We start from the raw sequence: 18,396 nt of genomic DNA on the forward strand, positions 1-18,396 counted from the left end.
CCCAACTAACGCACTTTCTGCTTCAAAATTTCTCTCCCTCATAGGCTGTCTAAACAGTTGGCTCAAAGTCCCATTTCCTACCCTTGGGTGGGAAGCTGCAGCAGAGGGGTGTACCACACAGTCCCACCCAGTCATCCATCAGCAGCCTCTTCCAGAGGCACAGTTCCTCCTAACCCACAGCACACCCCCATCCCGAGAGGAGTGCCAGGGAGTTAGGCATTTGCTCTTGGTTCCCCCGGTGTTTGGCAAAGCATCACTCACTACTGAGAACAGTGAGGTGCTCTGCAGAAAGCATGACCCCACTGCCTTGGAAGGCTTTTGTGTTAGGCTTATCCAGTTGCTTCCCGAAATGAGGTTGATCTGTCTGGGATTTCTTGAATTAAAAATACGGTGTGTCACTGTAAGACTCGTGCTTAGTTTGGTGTGGTGGGGGCAGAGCTGGCCGCTGCACGCTGGCCGTACTGCAGACAGCGGTTGTGGTGGTGTTTGTTGCAAGTGGGTATGTGCCTGCCTTGGCTGCATGAGCTGAGCTGCCTGCACAGCAGCAAATGCATACCCAGCACGCAGGGTTTCGGGCACAAAAACCTCATCCTGGTTAGCAGCAAGGGAGAGAAGGAAAGAGAAGCATTCAGAATGTAAACTTTCCAGGAAAAGAAAGGCTTTAATTTTAACACTTTCCTCCACTGGAATAACTGTCCTGTTGTCTAGGAATACCCACTCCTACCTCCTCTGTTTTTCTTCCCTTCTACTTAATAGCCTTTGACCCCTTGGAGGAAAAGTACAAGGAGTTAGCTAAAATGACTTGGTGTTACTGTAGCTATTACAGTTCAATTTTATGTAGATGAAGTAGATAAACACAAAGTGGAAAGAAAAGATAATTAAACATAGAAAAAATACTTATAGCTTCAGCTGGTGATTTCCTAATTTCATCCACCTATTCTTCCAGAGGAACATGACCATGACATGAGGCTGCTCGGCCCTTCTGAGATCTAGAAATCCTCTGCTGGCACAGGCTGTTTAAAGCCAGCTATTTTCCTGTTTATAGGTTCTCAGTTTATTAGCCTGAAGGCAAAAGAAGTAAAATGAGACTTAATAAGGTCAGGAAGGAGCACACGTAGAATGCAGAAATCATAAAATTAAAATCTATATCATAATCCCTATATGTAATAAGGATGGTCAAAATTAAGACTGCTTGTGCAAATTAAATTAGTCTTTTGTGACCATCTGAGTGCTTAGCTTTGCAGCTTTAATCATTTGCCTTTAATGCAGTTTGTGGAGGTGACCATAAATGGTTCCCAAGTTCAACAGGCAGACCCTAGCTGCAAGTCTGAAATTTTTGTTAGGAATTTACCATGGTCCATGTCTGGTAGTTTAAATATACACTTACAATTAAGCTTGAGCTAAAAGGCATCACTCACATACTTGGTATGTGAGTTGTTATGTTGAAAATCAAGAAAGAAAAATTTGGTAGCGCCTATCAAAGTAACCAAAGATGCATGATAGAGGGGAGTGTAAATGGGGTTTGTGGTTCCTGGGACCCTTTCTGTGACACCAGAAGGAATTTTGGGGCCCCAGCTCTCTGGGTGTTGATTAAATGTGCCTGTGCTTTTGTCTCTTTCAAGTTAGTCTTCATTGATAACTTGGATCAGCCTCGGATTGTGAGGATAGGTCAGACTCCACACAGCAGTCCTTGATGGGAGGCAAGGTTGCTCAGCCTTGGTGCTGTGGCCCAAGCTCTCAGCAGGACACCTTACTGGCTCCATCTTGGTGAGCCTCCTGACCTAAGGAGAGGGACTGCTGCCTGTTGATGGGAATTCTTCCCGGGAAATAACTGTGCCTAAAATCTGCAACAGCTGTGGGAAGACCCGGAGGTGATATAGAAGCTGGCTCTACACATCTGTGGATAAACTTTAGCTTTTTGTACAGGAACCGTTTTGTTAGGTGTTTGACCTAGTGAGTGTTGTTTTGTAATTGCACTTGGTTAGTGAATTAAGGCCCCTCTGCAATGGGGATGTCTTTGAGGCTCACTGGAATATGATCTAGCTCTGCTGTTCAAAGGAAACCAAGGAGGGCCCTGCAATTTGTTTTAGGTTGTATTAATCTCTTTGATATAATATATGATGGCATAGTAGTGGCACAATTAACTGTGGCTTTCTGCTTTAGAACGACCCCAGTAATTACTCTACATTGGAAAGATGGATTAAGTGTCTTGGGAGAGCATTTTACAGCAGCTGGCATTTAGAGGATAGAGGACATTGAAGGTGACACTGCAGAAATGACATACCAATACCCTGTCGATGTGCCCTGGAGGCTGAGGAGACATTGCTGGGTGGAAGCTGTGGGTGAAAGCACCTGAGGGACAGATGCTTTCTTACCTCTGGCAGTGGAGCTGGACCTTGCCAGAGGTGGAGGCTGACATGAGATAGAGCAGTGTGGTGGTCTCACTACCTCGTCCCTGTCCCCACATAACCCTCACAGCTCTGCCGGGATTCGAAGGTGTGCATCGCCACCTGACGAAACTTTCCACTTCTGCTGGTTGCAGATATTACTGTTCTTGCCTTCCAGGTTTTGACCTGTAGCAGACATCAGCAATGTTGACCTGTAGTAGGCAAATGCAAAAATATCTACCTTATAAAGAAATGAAGTAAGCATTGAGTGTAATGAGCCACAGCCTGTGTGAGTTTAGCTGTTGTAGGGAAAAGTGTAGGACCTACAGGGTAAACAATAGTGCTTATAAGTCAGCAATTTGGACCTTTATATTTACATATATATATTCGCATAGGTTTTGTAATTTCTTGGTTTTTTTTTTCTTTTCTTTAAGCAAGTCCAAGGAGCTACAGGTTTTGCTTACCTTCAAATGTAAACTCGTAATATTTGCTTCCTAAAAAATCACACATTAAAAGATAAAAGTGACATCATGGACAAGCATGTAGTTCCTTACATATAAGCCTAAATTTTACCTCCAGCTGTTACTAGTTTTTATTTTCATTTAGGTTTTCAAACATCCATTTTCCTTCTACATGTATCTTTTATTACCTGTTTTAAAATGCATTTGTCAGCTTTGATTTTGCTTCTTTTTTGTTGTTATGGTTTGTTTGGTTTTCTTCTCATGCTGGTAGAAACTCTGTTTCTGTTGCTGGGGCTTGTGCTACCGGTCAGTGACATTTGGGCCATAAACCTTTGGACTCCTGTGGCTGTGCCACGTGACAGGACACATAGAAACTGGGTGTCCTGTGCACCAGTCCTCCCCTGACAGCAGACTTCTTCTGTTGAGCAGACTTCTTCTGTTGATGTTTTGCATTTGTAGATCTGCTTCAAATTTTTGGTGATGTACAGCCAAGCTTTATCCTGGGTACTGAGCACTGTGTTGTCGTGTGTGTATGCAGTAGTTAGGGATTGCATTTACTTGTGACAGCAGCAATAACACTTTTCATTAACTGTTTTCTGCAAATCTAATTTCATGATGTCAAGAAGTTACTACTTTCGGCTCACCAACATCACTCAAAAGGTTGCTGTAAAAATGCACAGAGCCTCTTGGTTTTTCAGTAGGTGAATAGGAATAAAATTATGAGCCTTTAAACTAAATAATAATTTTTCCCTTGTAGCTTCAGATCTGTTCAATCAATAATCTTTCTGCTAACTCTGGGGAGAATTTTAGTTGCCTCCATAAAATGTTTTAATTATTTAAAATCATAAAATATAAGTAGGTACAATTTGCTTGGAACTCATTAGGGAAATATATGAATAAGAAGAAAAGATAATGTTTGCTTCTGCATTAATTTAAAGCAGTCCCTAAAATATGAAATCTAATCCTGGAAAGCAGTGACTTATCAGCAATGTTTACTTTTCCTATAATAGGAGTAAATATTAAAGCAGCTAGTTATGTGCTTATCCCTACAGTATTACACTGAGCCAAAAAAGAAGATAAATAACTTGTCTGAAATCCCACATTAATTTTCCTCTTTTACAGGTTTTATGTTTGTTCATTTCCTTTTTCAAAACATTGCTTTTAAAATTATTATTATAAAAGAGGTGACTTAGAAACCACGAGTAGTTGCAAATGCATAAGACCAATTTGTGTGTGATTAGAATTATGCAGAGGTAATGCTTTATACTCGCGGTGCAACGCCTTTCATTTCAGTGCAAATCACTGGCGCAACAGGCAACAGCAGAGAAAAGCCACTGCCCTGGGGCAAGGTTTGGCAGGCCAGAGAGCAGAGCCAGAGATGGGTGAGGAGACAAAGAAAAAAGAGAAATTATTACCTTCAAGTTTTTCCAAAGAAACTTCAGCAATCACTCTGTCAGGAAATGCTGGTTTGCACATTTTAGGTATGTAAAGAGGGAAGAATTGGCTTTGTCATTCCCTGCTCACTACTTCTTGTTTGTGATCTCCTCAGACATCCCTCCCCAAATGACCCTTCTCATTTTGTTTGTCTGGGGAGGATGTGATAATGCTGCTGCTCCTGTGAAAATTAAATGAGCGGTAAAATCAAACTTGCCGCAACCCACTCAGAGACGGATCCAGATCTCTTGTGCATGTGGAGGTCGTAGGTTATCCAGATGTGTTGGTGTACCCACTCTTTGGAGGAGCGGACAGAGCTGCTCAGTGTGGTCATGTTCCTCATGGTAGTGCAAGGGTGGTGCAGGGATGGAGGAGGCCTGTGCAGTTTCAAGTAGATGGGTTAGATAAAACCAAGCTGTATGCATCTCAACTGGAGGGACAGCACCAGCAAGTCCGGAGGAGGACCATGAGGATGATCAGGGGGCTGGAGCACCTCCTGTATGAAGACAGGCTGAGAAAATTTGGGCTGTTCAGCCTGGAGAAGAGAAGGCTGCGTGGAGACCTCATAGCGGCCTTCCAGTATCTGAAGGGGGCCTACAAGGATGCTGGGGAGGGACTCTTCATTAGGGACTGTAGTGATAGGACAAGGGGTAACGGGTTTAAACTTAAACAGGGGAAGTTTTTTACTGTGAGGGTGGTGAGGCACTGGAACAGGTTGCCCAAAAAAGTGATAAATGCTCCATCCCTGGCAGCGTTCAAGGTCAAGCTAAACAGGGCCTTGGGTGACATGGTTTACTGTGTGGTGACCCTGCCCATGGCAGGGGGTTTGGAACTAGATGATGTTAAGGTCCTTTCCAATCCTAACTATTCTATGATTCCATGGGTCCTGACTGTTTTCCACCTGCAGATGTCTCTAAGCTCTTGCTATCTTTCCTCCGGGTATATCTGAGAGGGCCAGCACAAAGGAGGAGCATGGCAGCACTGCTGAGCAAGTGTCCTCTGCTCATTTAATCAGCTTAGCAGAGATGCAAGGGCTGCTCTGAAACAGTCTTCTGTTCCTTTTCCCATCACCTATCCAAATATGACACACCACCATTGTGAATGTGACATCTTTGGAGCAGGGACGGGGGTACCTGACCAGGAGCTAGGACTACATGCTTTCTGGGAGTTACTGCGCTAGGAGGATTTTTATTTATTTTAATGCACTATCCTTCAGCTCCATTTGCTTCTAACCAAGTCCCAGCTGTACATTTGACACCTGTGTTGGCCTCTCTGGGGTCAACTCTTATGACTAGAAGAGATGACAGTGTTTCATGAACAGCTGGGCCCCCAGGTCAGCTCCTCTTTAGGGGTGGAAAATCCTGAGCTTCTACAGTGTGAGCAGGAGCTCAGGCAGGTGTGTTACCTGGGAGGGGTGAGCAGACACACAAGTTTCCATACATGATCTCGCCATTAGAGAGAGACAAAGACTTGTGCTGCATTATCTTGTGGTCTGTTCTTGCCACCTAATGAAAGCCGAAATTCCCATTGTCCCCACAAATTCCCAAAAGCTGATTCATCACTTGAATTAAACCATAATTATGTATTATCAGCAGTCACTTTATAGTAAGGTTGAAGGATTAAATGCAGTTAGTGGTGATGAATTCCAGATGCACAGGACAGAAGCCTGAAGAGAAGGCCAGCTTCTGAGTAACTACAAGATAGTGTAATGTATTCTAAATATTTGATTCAATTAAGCTTCCTTCTGCTCTTTGTTTCAGCTTACAGATGGCTCATCAATCTATAGTTTAGGGACACATTGCTATTCTTTCTAATGGTAATTAGGTGATCAGGATGGAGACAGGTTTGATGAAATGCTCACTTTATGCTCTGCATATTTAAAATGGAGCAGAGTCCAAAGCAGAGACAAAATACTAGCTGGCTGCAGCCTCAGGCATGTGACAGGTCTTCCTCTAGCACAGGTGATGGGGACTTTGCCAGTTCCCACCACTCAAGGAGCAGGAGTTTTTGAATTCATGAACTATGATTGTTTGGATCTGGTTTTGAATGGTGCTGAACTGTTATTTGGCAGTTTCTCACAAAACGCTCATGCTGTTGCCGATTTTTGGCTTGGTTTTGCTAACAGGATTCTTGCAACTTGGAAACTAGTAGCAAAATAGAGTCTACAATTAATCTTCCAGTGACTTCTGTGTGTTTGGAAAAGGCCATCGTGGTACTTTTAGGCCAGGGTATGTATTCATAATAACTTCTGGCTTGTTCGTGATTGTCAGTCTACAGCCTCTGAAAGCAGGAATATTTGAGAGGATGTCCCAGCTGCTAAAGTGCCCATTTTGTGTTTGTAGCACTTACAATTTGTTACCTACTTAAAAAGTAAAATTTCAATGTAGAACATGGCAAGAAGCTTTGCGTGCAAATACTTAAATGATCTTGTGTATTTCTTTAGTCAGTCTATCTGAGAGCTATTGCAGTCATTAAGACTTTAGTAAGGAGTTATTTCTTTTATGCAGATAAGAAAATTGAGGGACACAGAATTTTGAAAAAAGAAATTGGGAAAGCTTTATGCCCTATTTAAAAATATCTTTTAAGGGCCATACACTCCTTGTCCTGTCCTTCTCCCAGGCATGGATTTTACTTTACAGCAGCCAGCCCTTAATTCAGCAAAGTACTTAAGCACATCCTGCCATGCTCTGCTGAATCAGAGTTTTAAGTAGAAGTGACGGAAATAGAATCAGGATCTCCTTGCTCACTGCCCCACTCTGAAACCATTACGCAATGCTTCCTTTCTTCATTACTTTCCCACTGCAGCATACTGCCATGAGTGTCTGAGACAGGTAAAACCTGTGCCCCGAATGTCTGTCCCTTATGAGAACCCAAGCAACCCAGTTGAAATTTCAAAAGTATGAGCCAAGTAGCCAGTTGTAACAATGTTGAAACTTAAGTCTCTTTTGTTGTTCCCACGTAAGGTAAGATTTTTCAACTAGTTTCTTGGACAAAAATGTTATAGAATGCATCAGGGTGAAACAAGAGAGTAATGAATGACAACAGCAAATGAAGTTAATTAGGACTTAAGAATACTGTAGGAAAAATACTGTGCTAGGGCATGGAAAAAGCATAATTTTGTTACATGCTGCTTAGGGAAGGGAATCTCTGCTTGCAGCAATGATTTAAATAGCCAGTTAACAGCTGTATTGCATTGTCATGCAATCATCATTTTCCTTCTGTAGACTTGCCTCCAGTGCTCTGTGTTTGCAGCTTTCTAAGAAACAAGTACTAGCAAGATGTTTCTTTGGGGGCAGGTGGGAGGGAGAGAGGAAAGAGGAAGAATTCTTCTGGTTTCCTTCTTGCCCATTTGTTCTTCCTCATTCTGACTTCAGAAAAATCTACCTGCGTTGTTACTTAGGTTAAAGAAACCCAGTCCTTGCACACAAAGGTCTTAGGTAGTGCTCTGTGTTGGAAATCCCACTTATCCTTTGACAAGCGTGTATTTGAGGCTTGCTCCGAGTACCCATCAAAGATTACCAGTGACTTTCACTATTGTTAGAGAAGGCTCACAATTTCCCTTATGTCATGTGTATTTCATTAAAATCCCTTTTTTTATTACGGCTATTAATACTAGTAAACTCCACTTCCTTTTGATGGTAGGACTGATTATTCAGCTACTCAATAGCCTCTTTTAGGACAGAAAATTACTTTGCTGTATTGACTCACTTGGAACTCTCTCATTCTACGGAGTGAGATTTTTTTCAACCACTGTCTTACAAAGACAACTTCACATAACTTTATTTGCTTTATTACAATTAGAATAAGAAACCGTAGTGAATCTCAAAATGAGTCTCTTCTCAACTGAGCTGCCTTTAGGATCTTGCTGCTCCTAAAGTCTACTTTCCCAGACTATGCTATCCAGTGGAGATACAGGTTAACTGAATATTTTTGATACTGCCTGCATTTTTCCTTATTATTTGATGCTGCTTGTGTCTCCCATCTGCTGGGATTCCTTCAGTTACAACTTGAATGCTAATGTGACTCCATCCCCCATTGGGATCATGCTGATATTGACCCGTGTATCTCTGAGCAGCTTTTCATTCAGGTGGTGGATGCTCTGAGTTGCCAAGTCATCCTTTCTTGGGTTTAGCACCCTTCCACCCCGTAGGACCTATTGAAAAAAGAGATGTCACATACCTAATTTGTCCCAATATGTTCTGCAGACCACAAAGGTCCTGCTTATTTTCCAGAAATCAATATTATTTATTGTGTTTCAGATTTCTAGTCTGACATGCAGTTCTCATAAGCAAGTGGGATTGGGAGTCCACACATTTGGTTAATTGTACTTCTGCTACAAATTAGAAACCTATATAAAAATGATGTGTTTAAACAATAGTTATTTTTAAAAGCCCCTATTCAGCTGCCACCATAACCCTGAAGGTGCTTCAAGTTTAACATCATTCTTTCTTTCTAGTAAAAATTATTAATTGGTAACTTAGTAGTAGTTACTGATTACAAGTGCTACCTTTGATCTTGTGTAAGTTCTATATATGGTAGAAAATAAGACAAATAGGACAAATCAGACAAATATAGAACATATATTACAAAAAATTTGAGAAGTTTCTGCTATCAGAGGCTGTTTATGTACTAACATGTATTTAGCACATTACTCCTTTCTTCTAAATGGTTTTATTCCTTGCTTATGTTAGTGTTCCATATAGCTTACTTTAGGAATTTATGTTGAATTTTAGAGCCTTTTGTGTATAACATGGAACAAACATTGCAATTAGCAACCAAGTTGCGGGTCAGAAATGACATTACTAAAATCCCACTGTGACTTTTTTTCTTTCCCAGGGGCAAAAGCAGTAATGCCCTCTGCTACTATCACTACAACCCCAGTACTTACATTATCAATAGCTATTATTCCCCCTTTTTTTACGAGGCGCAAACTTTTTTCATAGTACTCATTGTAGCTTTCTTTATCCGCATCAATGAAAACAAAGTCAAAGGTTTCCGCTTCTCCACTGGCCAGCAGTTCATCTAGATGAGCAACAAAGTGAGTCATTACACCCTGGTTAATGCTGTGTAGGAGGAAGTCATCCATTTGTGTCAAAGTTCTCATTTAATAATGTTTTTGGTGCCTTGACCAGGCAGTTTATTCCTTTACAGCTAATTACCAGAAAAGCTTATCCCACAGAAACCAATCTAGACATGATGTATGCCATAAAACACTCAGTTACTGAGTTCTGCCTATTTAGAAGTTCATGGAGCAGTTCTAAACCTGCAGGATATAGCTGGGGCTGCTGAAAGGTGCAGTAAAAACAAGTCAAGCAGTTTGAAACTGGACACACTCTACACTTTCAGCTATTTTTTTGAGCTGATTGAGGAGAGGTGTTTTCCTAAATGGATTAGGATTTTTTGCACATTTATAAACAGGTCCTAAATGCTAATCTCTCATTGCTGATCAAGTACCATGATATGGGTCATGAACAAACCCTGTCATAGATCTTTACCACAGCAAAAGATTGCTGTAAGTAGTCCTTCTGTTGGCCAAGGCAAGTGGAATTTGGTTTTAAGTTCTCAGAAATGGACTTGTTGACTGAGAACTCCAAATCACCACTTGTGGAGCAGCTGGCTGCTGCTTTCCTAAAGTTCTTGGCATTCCCTCTCACTAGCCCCTGCCTTATCCTCTGTCAACAGAGGATATTTTTGGCTGAAGCATTGCTTAGACAAAGCTCTCCATCGGACTTAAAGGACAGCAGTGCATTCTAGCAGACTGCTTATTTGCCTCTTTGGAAAGGATGGATGAATTTGGAAGTAATACAAGGTTATTGATGGATCTGTGGATCCATCAAGCACCTTTCCTGGAAAATCTGCCTCCTCCATTCCTAGCAAATCTCTTGCATTTTCAGAATATTTATTAATATTCCCACTGCCCTGCATCTTGCTTTCTTGGATGAGAAAAGTTATTGCCTTTCTAATGGCCTTGCATGCTACTGTCAGATGTAAATTTGAACTCCTCTGAACACAACTCAACTGTTATATGCTAAGTTTTACAATGGCTTGTGTTTTTTCTGCACCTCCAGCCCTTTCAGAAAACTCTTCCTGTCTATAACAAAGAACTACTTGCTTAGAATGGACAATGCATAAGAGAAACTGGGCTTTGTATAATTAATCTGTGTTAATCAGCTTTCCCAGAAGCAGCTGACAACAGTACTTCATAGATTAAACAAGGTAATGGACAGGGCAGGTGACTGACCACTATAGCCCACTACAAAGGACAAGCATTTTCCTCCTCTCTGCTAGCATGTAGGAAAACTCTGAATTTCTGAAGTTTTCTGATTTATTTTTTTTTTAAATATAAGAGAAGCCATCTTACTGCTAGCAAAAGGATCACATCCACAAGCATATTTGGTTATCATCAGTATTATATTCATCTTCTATTTCTAGGGAAAGGAAAAATCAGAAGGATTTTAGGTTACTTGCCAAGTGTTTGAACTGCTGGCTTTATCCGTAGGTCAATTTTATGCTCTACTCCTGCCTAGAATGGAAAAACACCAAGAGTTAATGAAAGTGATCAAGAAAAGGCATGTTACTAGGTTGCACTCAGAGAGTGACTGGTGTTCAGATATTTTTTCTATTATTTCTAGGTTCCAGACAGCACTCATTTATCTTGCCAAATTGAAATGCCTCAGCCTTCTTTAATGATAGGAATGCATCTAATGGATATGAAAGTCTAAGACACCAAAATCCCTTGGTATGCAAATGCAGCCGTCTCAAATGTGTAACAGAAGAGATGCTGCTTACCTCCTTCCACAGTGGTTTTCCAATGTTGACATCATCCTCATTTATATCACAGGCAACAACTCTGCCATTATCTGGCAGGACAAGTGCCATATTCAAGGTATTATAACCTGTGAAAACACCTAGGAAAATCACAAGAGTCATCAACATTTAGCATAAATAATGGAGTAAAACCCCCAAAGGAGTCAAGGATGGCAATTTGTTAATGGACACAAAAGGCTTTCCTATTAATTTTTAATGTAACGGTGGGTTGGGAGGAATTTTTACTTCAGCTTTGTTGGTTTTTTTTAAATCAACATTTTAGCAAACCTTAATGTTGGCTTCGCCCGAAAATCTCCTGGACACACAGGGCAAAGTCTTGTCCTGCATCTCTAAGGAGCACCCTTATTAGAAAGTGGAGCTAAATCCTGAGCCAAGGGACTGGACTAGCAGCAAAATAACCAGGGCATCGTAGCAGCCAAGCCAAGAATGAAGATGGTGAGAACCCATGCTTGGCTCCTCAGCATCAGTCTGGCTTTGTGACATCCTGCTAACATAGGTGCATCAAGGAAAGTGTATTGGATGCGGGGCCTGTGCAGCAAAACTTTTCCTTCTGGCAAGAAATTGACACAGGAAGGAAAGAATATACCCTGTGCTGCAGCTGCTGGACACCCAAGTGATTTCTTGATCTTATGTTTTCAGATTACCTCAGAGTTGACAAGACATCCATGTTGATGCTGGATTTGCTGAATGCACAAAGTGGCAAGCAAGTGCAAATCTGATGCTACTTTTCACACTGAAGTTTGACCACCTGCTTGCTGAGATGGGTATGCAGTGCCTTACTTTATCTAGATACTTATGTAAACATGGCTGTATTTGGAGAAGCACAGCCAGGAGCTTTATTCTACTATGAAGAGAACAAAGTAACACCCTTACCTATTTCAATAACTTTCTTGGCTTTAATGAGTTTGACCAAATTTGCCATAAGCTGAGCCTGGTCACAGGACACCATTATTCTACCCCAGGGATGCTCAGCGGTGAGCTAGAAAGGGGGGAAAAAATAACATGTCAGCAAAAAACCCCATAACTTCCAAAACAATATCAGAGGGAAAAAACACAGAGAAAAAACAGGAAAAACAGATACTCCTGCCTTTCTCATTTTAGATGGCTTTGTGCTCTGTCTGTGAGCCAGAAATTGGTTTTAATTTAACAGTAACTAAGGAGGGCGGGGTGTGTGCCATAAGCAGTGGCTAATGACTCAAAGCATAACATACCCCAGAGTTACTGTGGCTGTGGCAAACCGCAATAGTTACAGCTAATGAAGAACCATAGAGGAACCTTGACTGTCAAAGTCCTTTATTTCTGTGAATTTACATAAACAGATGCACTTTTTTTTAATTATAAGCTTTGTACTTTGCGTCCTTATTCCTCCGAGACATGTAGGATGGTTTTAGGAACTGCTAGGTTAAAGCCTGTTGCCAAAGTTCAGATCACGTGGTTCTGGCTATACAGCACAGAGCTGGAGAAGCTGTACCCATGCCAGTGTGCGAGGGCCCTGGACATCGAGGAGGGGGAAGCAGGGCTGTGCCATGACAGTTGAACAGTCCACCCACTTCCTTTCTTCCTCTAGGGTTCATTCTTCTCAACCAGCTCCAGCACTTGGTATTTAATTGGTTTTATAGAGGAGTAGTTTATCTCACTTGAAATGACTCAGTCCTGAGTCAGGAGGTCTGTTCTGAGCTCTGACACTGGAGCCTGCTCCAGTGTCACCTCTCTGAGCTACAGTTTTCTTATGTGCCAACAAAAACGAACAGAAGTCATCTGTTCAGGTCAAAATCAAGCGCAGTCCCAAACACATGGTTAAAAAAAATACATGTCTAAAATGTATGGCAATACTATTAGATACTCCTTTAGGTAGGCCTGAACATTGAAGTATCTGGCTATTATGAGTTCAAAACAAAATCTAATATGTATGCAAATAAGATAGAGGAGGGAATATCACACAGAGTCCAGCAGTTCAGGATGAAGTTTGGGCAATACCAAGAAGTCCTCTTGGAACAGTAACAGCGCTGAACAGAAAGCTGTGTTGACGCATAAAATACTGACCAGTCGCAGTTTCTTTAGAATTGGATGTTCCCGCAAAGAGTGATCCAGCATGTATTGCCAGACAGGACTGTTTTTCCCAGTAATACTCCTGGGTGATTTGGATGTCCCAAAAATTAAAGGGTATCTTTTACCTACAAGAAACAAACAAACAAACTTACTTTTACCTTTTTCAGTTATTGCCTGCTTTAGTAAAGCAAGCACATAAGTATTGCTAAAGAGTTCTTTGCTCTGAAAAGTCCAGTGAAAAAGAAAATGCAACATAGCTAGACAGCTCAGTGGACTATATATTTTTTTATTGTTTTTAACATCTAAGATGTCCAGCCCAAGTCTGCAAAGGCTGAAAGAGAAAGAGTTGGGTACTGTGGTACTCTGAATCACTGGCTGATGTGAAGGTTATGGCCTGTCATATTCTTACAGTACAGGTAACCACATCAAAACTCAAAGGGTAAGTGTAAGGGGAGAAGCATGAATGAGGCACACTATTTTCTTACTCCGGGGACCTTGTTTTGCTGATGGATAGAGGCTGCTGGTCGTTAGGGCTGTCAGCTGATGCATCTTCTCAAGCCCTGTGCTCTCCTGCACTCTGCCCTGCCCTTCTGCCAGGGGAAATCTGGCATTGCTCAATGGCTTGTTTAGCATGAAACCAGCATGCAAAGGAAGTAGGTGCTGAAAGCTGAAGTTTAAGGACTATTGCTTGTCTACTTAAGTACAGAACTGATCACAGCTTTGATGCCCCATGCTTCTTTTACCAAATGGGGCAAATATTTTAAAGAAATAACAAAAAAACCCAACCCAAACCCCAACAAAAAATCCCTGTTCCACATCTCCTGATAGTTGCTTGCTATTGAAGAACACCTTTATTTCGAGGTTTTTATTTTATTTTTTGTTAATGGCTGTATTTTACAGACGATCACCCCGAGGTGTAGATTATTTCAGCAATTTGCCTGGAGTCAAAGGGTAAGTACCCAAGCGGCTGCGTTGCAATACCAGCCTCCTCCCCCCTGCCTGATTGTGAGCTCACTCTGGCCTTGACCCCGGGGAACGTAAGTGAAACTGTTACCAGAAAACTGTGACCAGGACACCATCACGGCGTTTTGGGGCTTTGGCCAAATAAATGCAGGCCGGGGCCGTGCTGGGAGCATGCTCTCGCTTTTGCTGCGCCCGTGGCCTCGGCCCCCACGCTGCAGTAGCCGGGTTACAGGGGAGGCTCTGGCTCTGAGCGCACCACCGTACCTACCGCCGTAGCTCGGCGGAGTGCCGGCCCTCAGGGCAGCGTCAACGGGGAGGGATGCTGCCCGGACGCCGCGGTCCCGTCCGCTCCCCGGTGGGGACACGAGGAGGGCGCAGCCCCTCTGTGCGTGGGGGGTGTGGGTAGGTGCCGCTTACCTGCGAGCATCCCAGTGGCAAAGGCGACCCCCAGCATCGCCGTCCCGATGGCCACTTCTTTGGGCACGCTGAAAAGGGGCATTTCGGGGCCGAGACGAGACGGGACAGGAGCGGCGCGGCGGCTGCGAGCGGAGCGGCCCGGTTACACGCGGGGGCGGGACGGGACGAGGCGGCGGGAGGGGCCGGGGCTGGCCGGCATGTGGCGGCGGCGCGGTGCGCTTCGGAGTGGCTCCGGGTTGCTGCTGCTGCTGCCGCCTCCTGGCAGGGCGGTGTTCGCGGTGCGGACTGTGCTTGGAGCTACCCGCGCCCCGGGGTGCCCGATGCGGGGCCGCGCTGGCAGGAGGGCCGGCATCCCGCGGGAGGTGCGCGCTTTCCTCTTCCTCCCACTGGCATGTTCTGTAGCGGCATGTGAGGTGACAGAAGCGGCACCTGGGGCTTGTGCCATCACTCCCTTGGAGGCTGGTTCTGGTATGCCTTAGCTGCAGACTTCGTTTCAAAACACTCCCAGGTTTTGTGAGAGCTAGCAATGGGGTCTGAAGGAGGGACTTATCACAGAAATGGCCTTGTGAGAGCCTTGGTCCTCCAACTAGCCTAGAAAATGTGCTCTCTCTTTCCCTAGCACAGCTGTTTTTTGCAGCTGAGGTGCGAGCAGATTCCTTAACCAAAAGCATGTAAGACTGTGGGACTTCAGTCCTGTGAGCAAAAGAAACTGTGTTTCCCAGTGAAAGGGATTAAGGAAGATCGTCCACAAGAGAGGGAATGGGGCTCGGTTTCCTCTGCTGGTGTTTCAGCCCCCTTCTGCAACACCTTCCAGGTGACCTGCAGCAGTGCCCTTGCCACTGTTTGACAGCCTGGTTGTTTGGGAATCTCCTCCCTGGTCTGATCTGTCGTTGAGGGAATTGATATATTAGCCAACAGTGACTGTGCCATTTTCTTTTCTTAGAAAGGAGGCTAAAAGAACTTTTCTGTTTCTTTTGTTTCATTACATAGATACATGCTGAAAGGCCCCTGCAGTGCCTTTTGGAGGTGGGCCAGGGCTTTGTTTTTCATTTTGTGAAGTGCTGGCAATATCTGGATTTTGCAAAACCCAAGCAAGATGTGAAGATCTATCATTTTGTCACTCTACAGGAGATGAAATGAGCAGTGTTGCACAAAGACCAGGAATATGAAGGCATGGAGTGGGTTGCAACTTGACTTCAACAGATATAAGATGAAAGCAGGTAGTTTCCCTTTTGGCACATAGTTAATCTCTAGAAAGCCAGGTGAATTGTGTGCCAGTGGGTTAGGATGATAACTTTTCAACTATGTTCCTATGCTAGCAAAACTATCTAGTGTCAATGCAGTTAGCAGAAAACCACCATGGCATTTATGAGAAATGGGTTTGCCTATTACTGTATTTTTAGTGTGTGCTAGACCTTATTTACACAGGCTTGAGCTCAGAGCTTTTGTATTTCTTTTGCAGCAGCTAATCATGTCAAGTGCCAAGGAGTTTGCTGTGCTTTCTGACTTGCAGAACAAAGCAAGTTATCTGATCTGTCTTGGCAGATAAAATATCTTTCAGTTCACTTTTAAAATTTATTTGATTTTGAAAGCTGTGAGTATTGTTCGTTTCTTTTTTTCTTGTTCAGTATCTCATCACTTTTTTTGTGTACATTTTGCTTTTTTATATGAAAACATTTCATCCCATCTTTCAGAAGATGAGTTATCAGGAAGGGCTGCGATGTGTCAGTTTTAGGCCAAATAGAACTGTGGGAGACAGCAAACTCTTCTAGCGGCCATAAATCAGATTTGTGACTGTGCAACTCCATCTAGTGATTATTCTCTACAACTGCATCACGAGGGAGAGAGTAACTGTGGGACACGCTTTTTCATTCAACACTAAATTTGTAAGCTTCCACTGCCGTGATTTCCTCTCGACTCCCACCTTGACGTGCTGCACCACGTGAAGCTCTCTGGAAGCTTCAAGTTTCTGAAATCTCCAAGAGAACTGGTGAACAGAATTGCTAACATACTTAACAGTCTCTGAACCCCCTGCCCCACAAGTTCTTATGCAGTAATAGCTTAGCTGTGGTGGCAATGTCAGAAGGTGTTCCACTCTCTGAGTGTATTGGACAATGTATTGTTTCCTTTAGATAACTGGTATCTAAGTCAAGATAAAACACTTTCTTAGAGTCAAAAAAGGGGTAAAGTCTTCCAACTGAATTGAAAGGAGCCAGCTGCTTTGTTGCAGTTTTCATTTTACATAGCTCTGATAATATTACTGAATAGGAAACTTTGATGAATCAGATTAATTAGACACATGCTTGCAGTGCTGTGGTTACTTGAGCATTTAAATGTTTTGGTAGATTTCTGCCTACTATTTGTGCTGAGTAAGGTGAAGGCTACCTAGAGATAAAAAACCATGTGTGAAGTAGGCATAGGTACAAACCCCACTGCTCCCTGTATCTGTAAGGTCGATCCAGCTGCATAGACTTCACAGGAGATGAGGATTGTTCCCAATATATCAGTAGGTATATTTGCTGCGCCTGAAAGTGCTTTCTCCCTGGAATTGCATTCTTGAAAGGGTAGGAGGGTTTTGGCAGCATCTTCAGACCGGAGCCAGAACATGATTGCTTTTGTGAAACATAAAGAGTAGGACAGATAGGATTCAGATTGGCTGAATCTCAGTTGCATAATCTCAGTTATGCAAGTCCTCACTTTATTCATATTGGTAATCTATCCACGGCTTCACAGTCACTGGGTGTCCTGGTTTTGGCTAGGATAAAGTTAATTTTCTTGTTAGTAGCTGGTACAGTGCTGTGTTTTGGATTTAGTATGAGAATAATGCTGATAACACACTGATGTTTTAGTTGTTGCTAAGTAGTGCTTACTCTAAATCAAGGACTTTTTGGTTTCCCATGCTCTGCCAGTGAGGAGATACACAAGAAGCTGGGAGGAAGGACAGCCAGGGCAGCTGACCTGAAGTAGCCAAAGGGATATTCCATGATAGACCAGTAGTGCCTAGTAACTGAGGCAGCAGTGTAAAATGCTAAATGACTTGACTGAATTTTAATAAGCTTCCTTCCACTTCCACTATCCTCATATTTTTTTTTCTTTGTTATTTTTGTTTTTCTTCCCACCTTCACTCTTCCATGTGTCAGTGAACTGAGCTTAGCTGTATATTCTGGCAGGCTGTGTGTTCCAGGACATTGGTGGTGGTCTGATTCAAGGTGGTGGTAAAAAGCAATGTATAACCACCTTGATTGTCCTACTGCTGCACTATAAAGAAGTCAAATCTGTGGGTGGCTCAGCCACTGTCAAGTGCGGATAGCCAGGGGTTATCCACGCTGTGATTGTAGGCTAAAGGGTAATTTTTATCTATACTAATGGAGGAGAAAGGTAGGAGGGCTGAGGCCGACCTGATCTTATCTGTCTTCAGAGAAGTGTTTGAAACAATTGGGATTTTAATCTTGCTACAAGGAGGTAGGAGGGAAAAGGCAGATCAGCAAGTTATCCACATTGACATGGTGGATGATGTATATAGATGGGGCCAGTTAGAAAAAACAGGAAGCCATGAATTCCTGTATCTTTTAAGCTATTCACAGATAAACAAACCCATAAGTATTCTATTGTCTTTATTTATATTTTTAATTTTAATGGGGTTTTGTAATCTCTTTGGTTAAAACTGAAACAGAATTTATTCACCATATTTACACGTTCATTCATCTATCTTGGGCATTATAGATGAAGTGTATATATTTAATAATTTTACACTCCACAGTGTATATCCTCTTGCAAAACCTGGAGAAATCAATTGATGTTGGAGTATTTTAAAGTATTTTAAACTCTATATGGAGTTATTATTTTTTATTCACAAC

The 18,396-nt window shown here is 42.7% G+C and overlaps 1 protein-coding gene across 1 annotated transcript; it reads right to left on the bottom strand.

Annotated features, from left to right (window-relative positions):
- Window positions 1-8,037: 8,037 nt before the first annotated feature.
- Window positions 8,038-14,820, bottom strand: COMTD1 (catechol-O-methyltransferase domain containing 1). The gene is made up of 7 exons (XM_030487916.1): window positions 14,540-14,820; window positions 13,154-13,284; window positions 11,984-12,089; window positions 11,072-11,190; window positions 10,751-10,805; window positions 9,171-9,304; window positions 8,038-8,435 (listed from the first exon to the last, which is right to left on the bottom strand). Exons 1-7 carry the CDS (start codon window positions 14,619-14,621, stop codon window positions 8,283-8,285), a joined length of 780 nt encoding a protein of 259 aa, XP_030343776.1. The 5' UTR covers window positions 14,622-14,820; the 3' UTR covers window positions 8,038-8,282.
- Window positions 14,821-18,396: the final 3,576 nt, after the last annotated feature.

This window comes from Strigops habroptila, chromosome 5, assembly GCF_004027225.2.
Source record: "Strigops habroptila isolate Jane chromosome 5, bStrHab1.2.pri, whole genome shotgun sequence".
Classification (NCBI taxonomy): Eukaryota; Metazoa; Chordata; class Aves; order Psittaciformes; family Psittacidae; genus Strigops; species Strigops habroptila.

Bases quoted from the DNA above. Each gene is read 5' to 3' on its own strand.
- COMTD1 (XM_030487916.1), bottom strand. From the start codon at position 14,621: ATGCCCCTTTTCAGCGTGCCCAAAGAAGTGGCCATCGGGACGGCGATG. The intron at 13,285-14,539 runs GTAAGCGGCACC...TGTTTCTTGTAG, and splicing joins TGCCACTGGGATGCTCGCAG to GTAAAAGATACCCTTTAATT. The intron at 12,090-13,153 runs GTCAGTATTTTA...CCCCCTTTCTAG, and splicing joins TTCTAAAGAAACTGCGACTG to CTCACCGCTGAGCATCCCTG.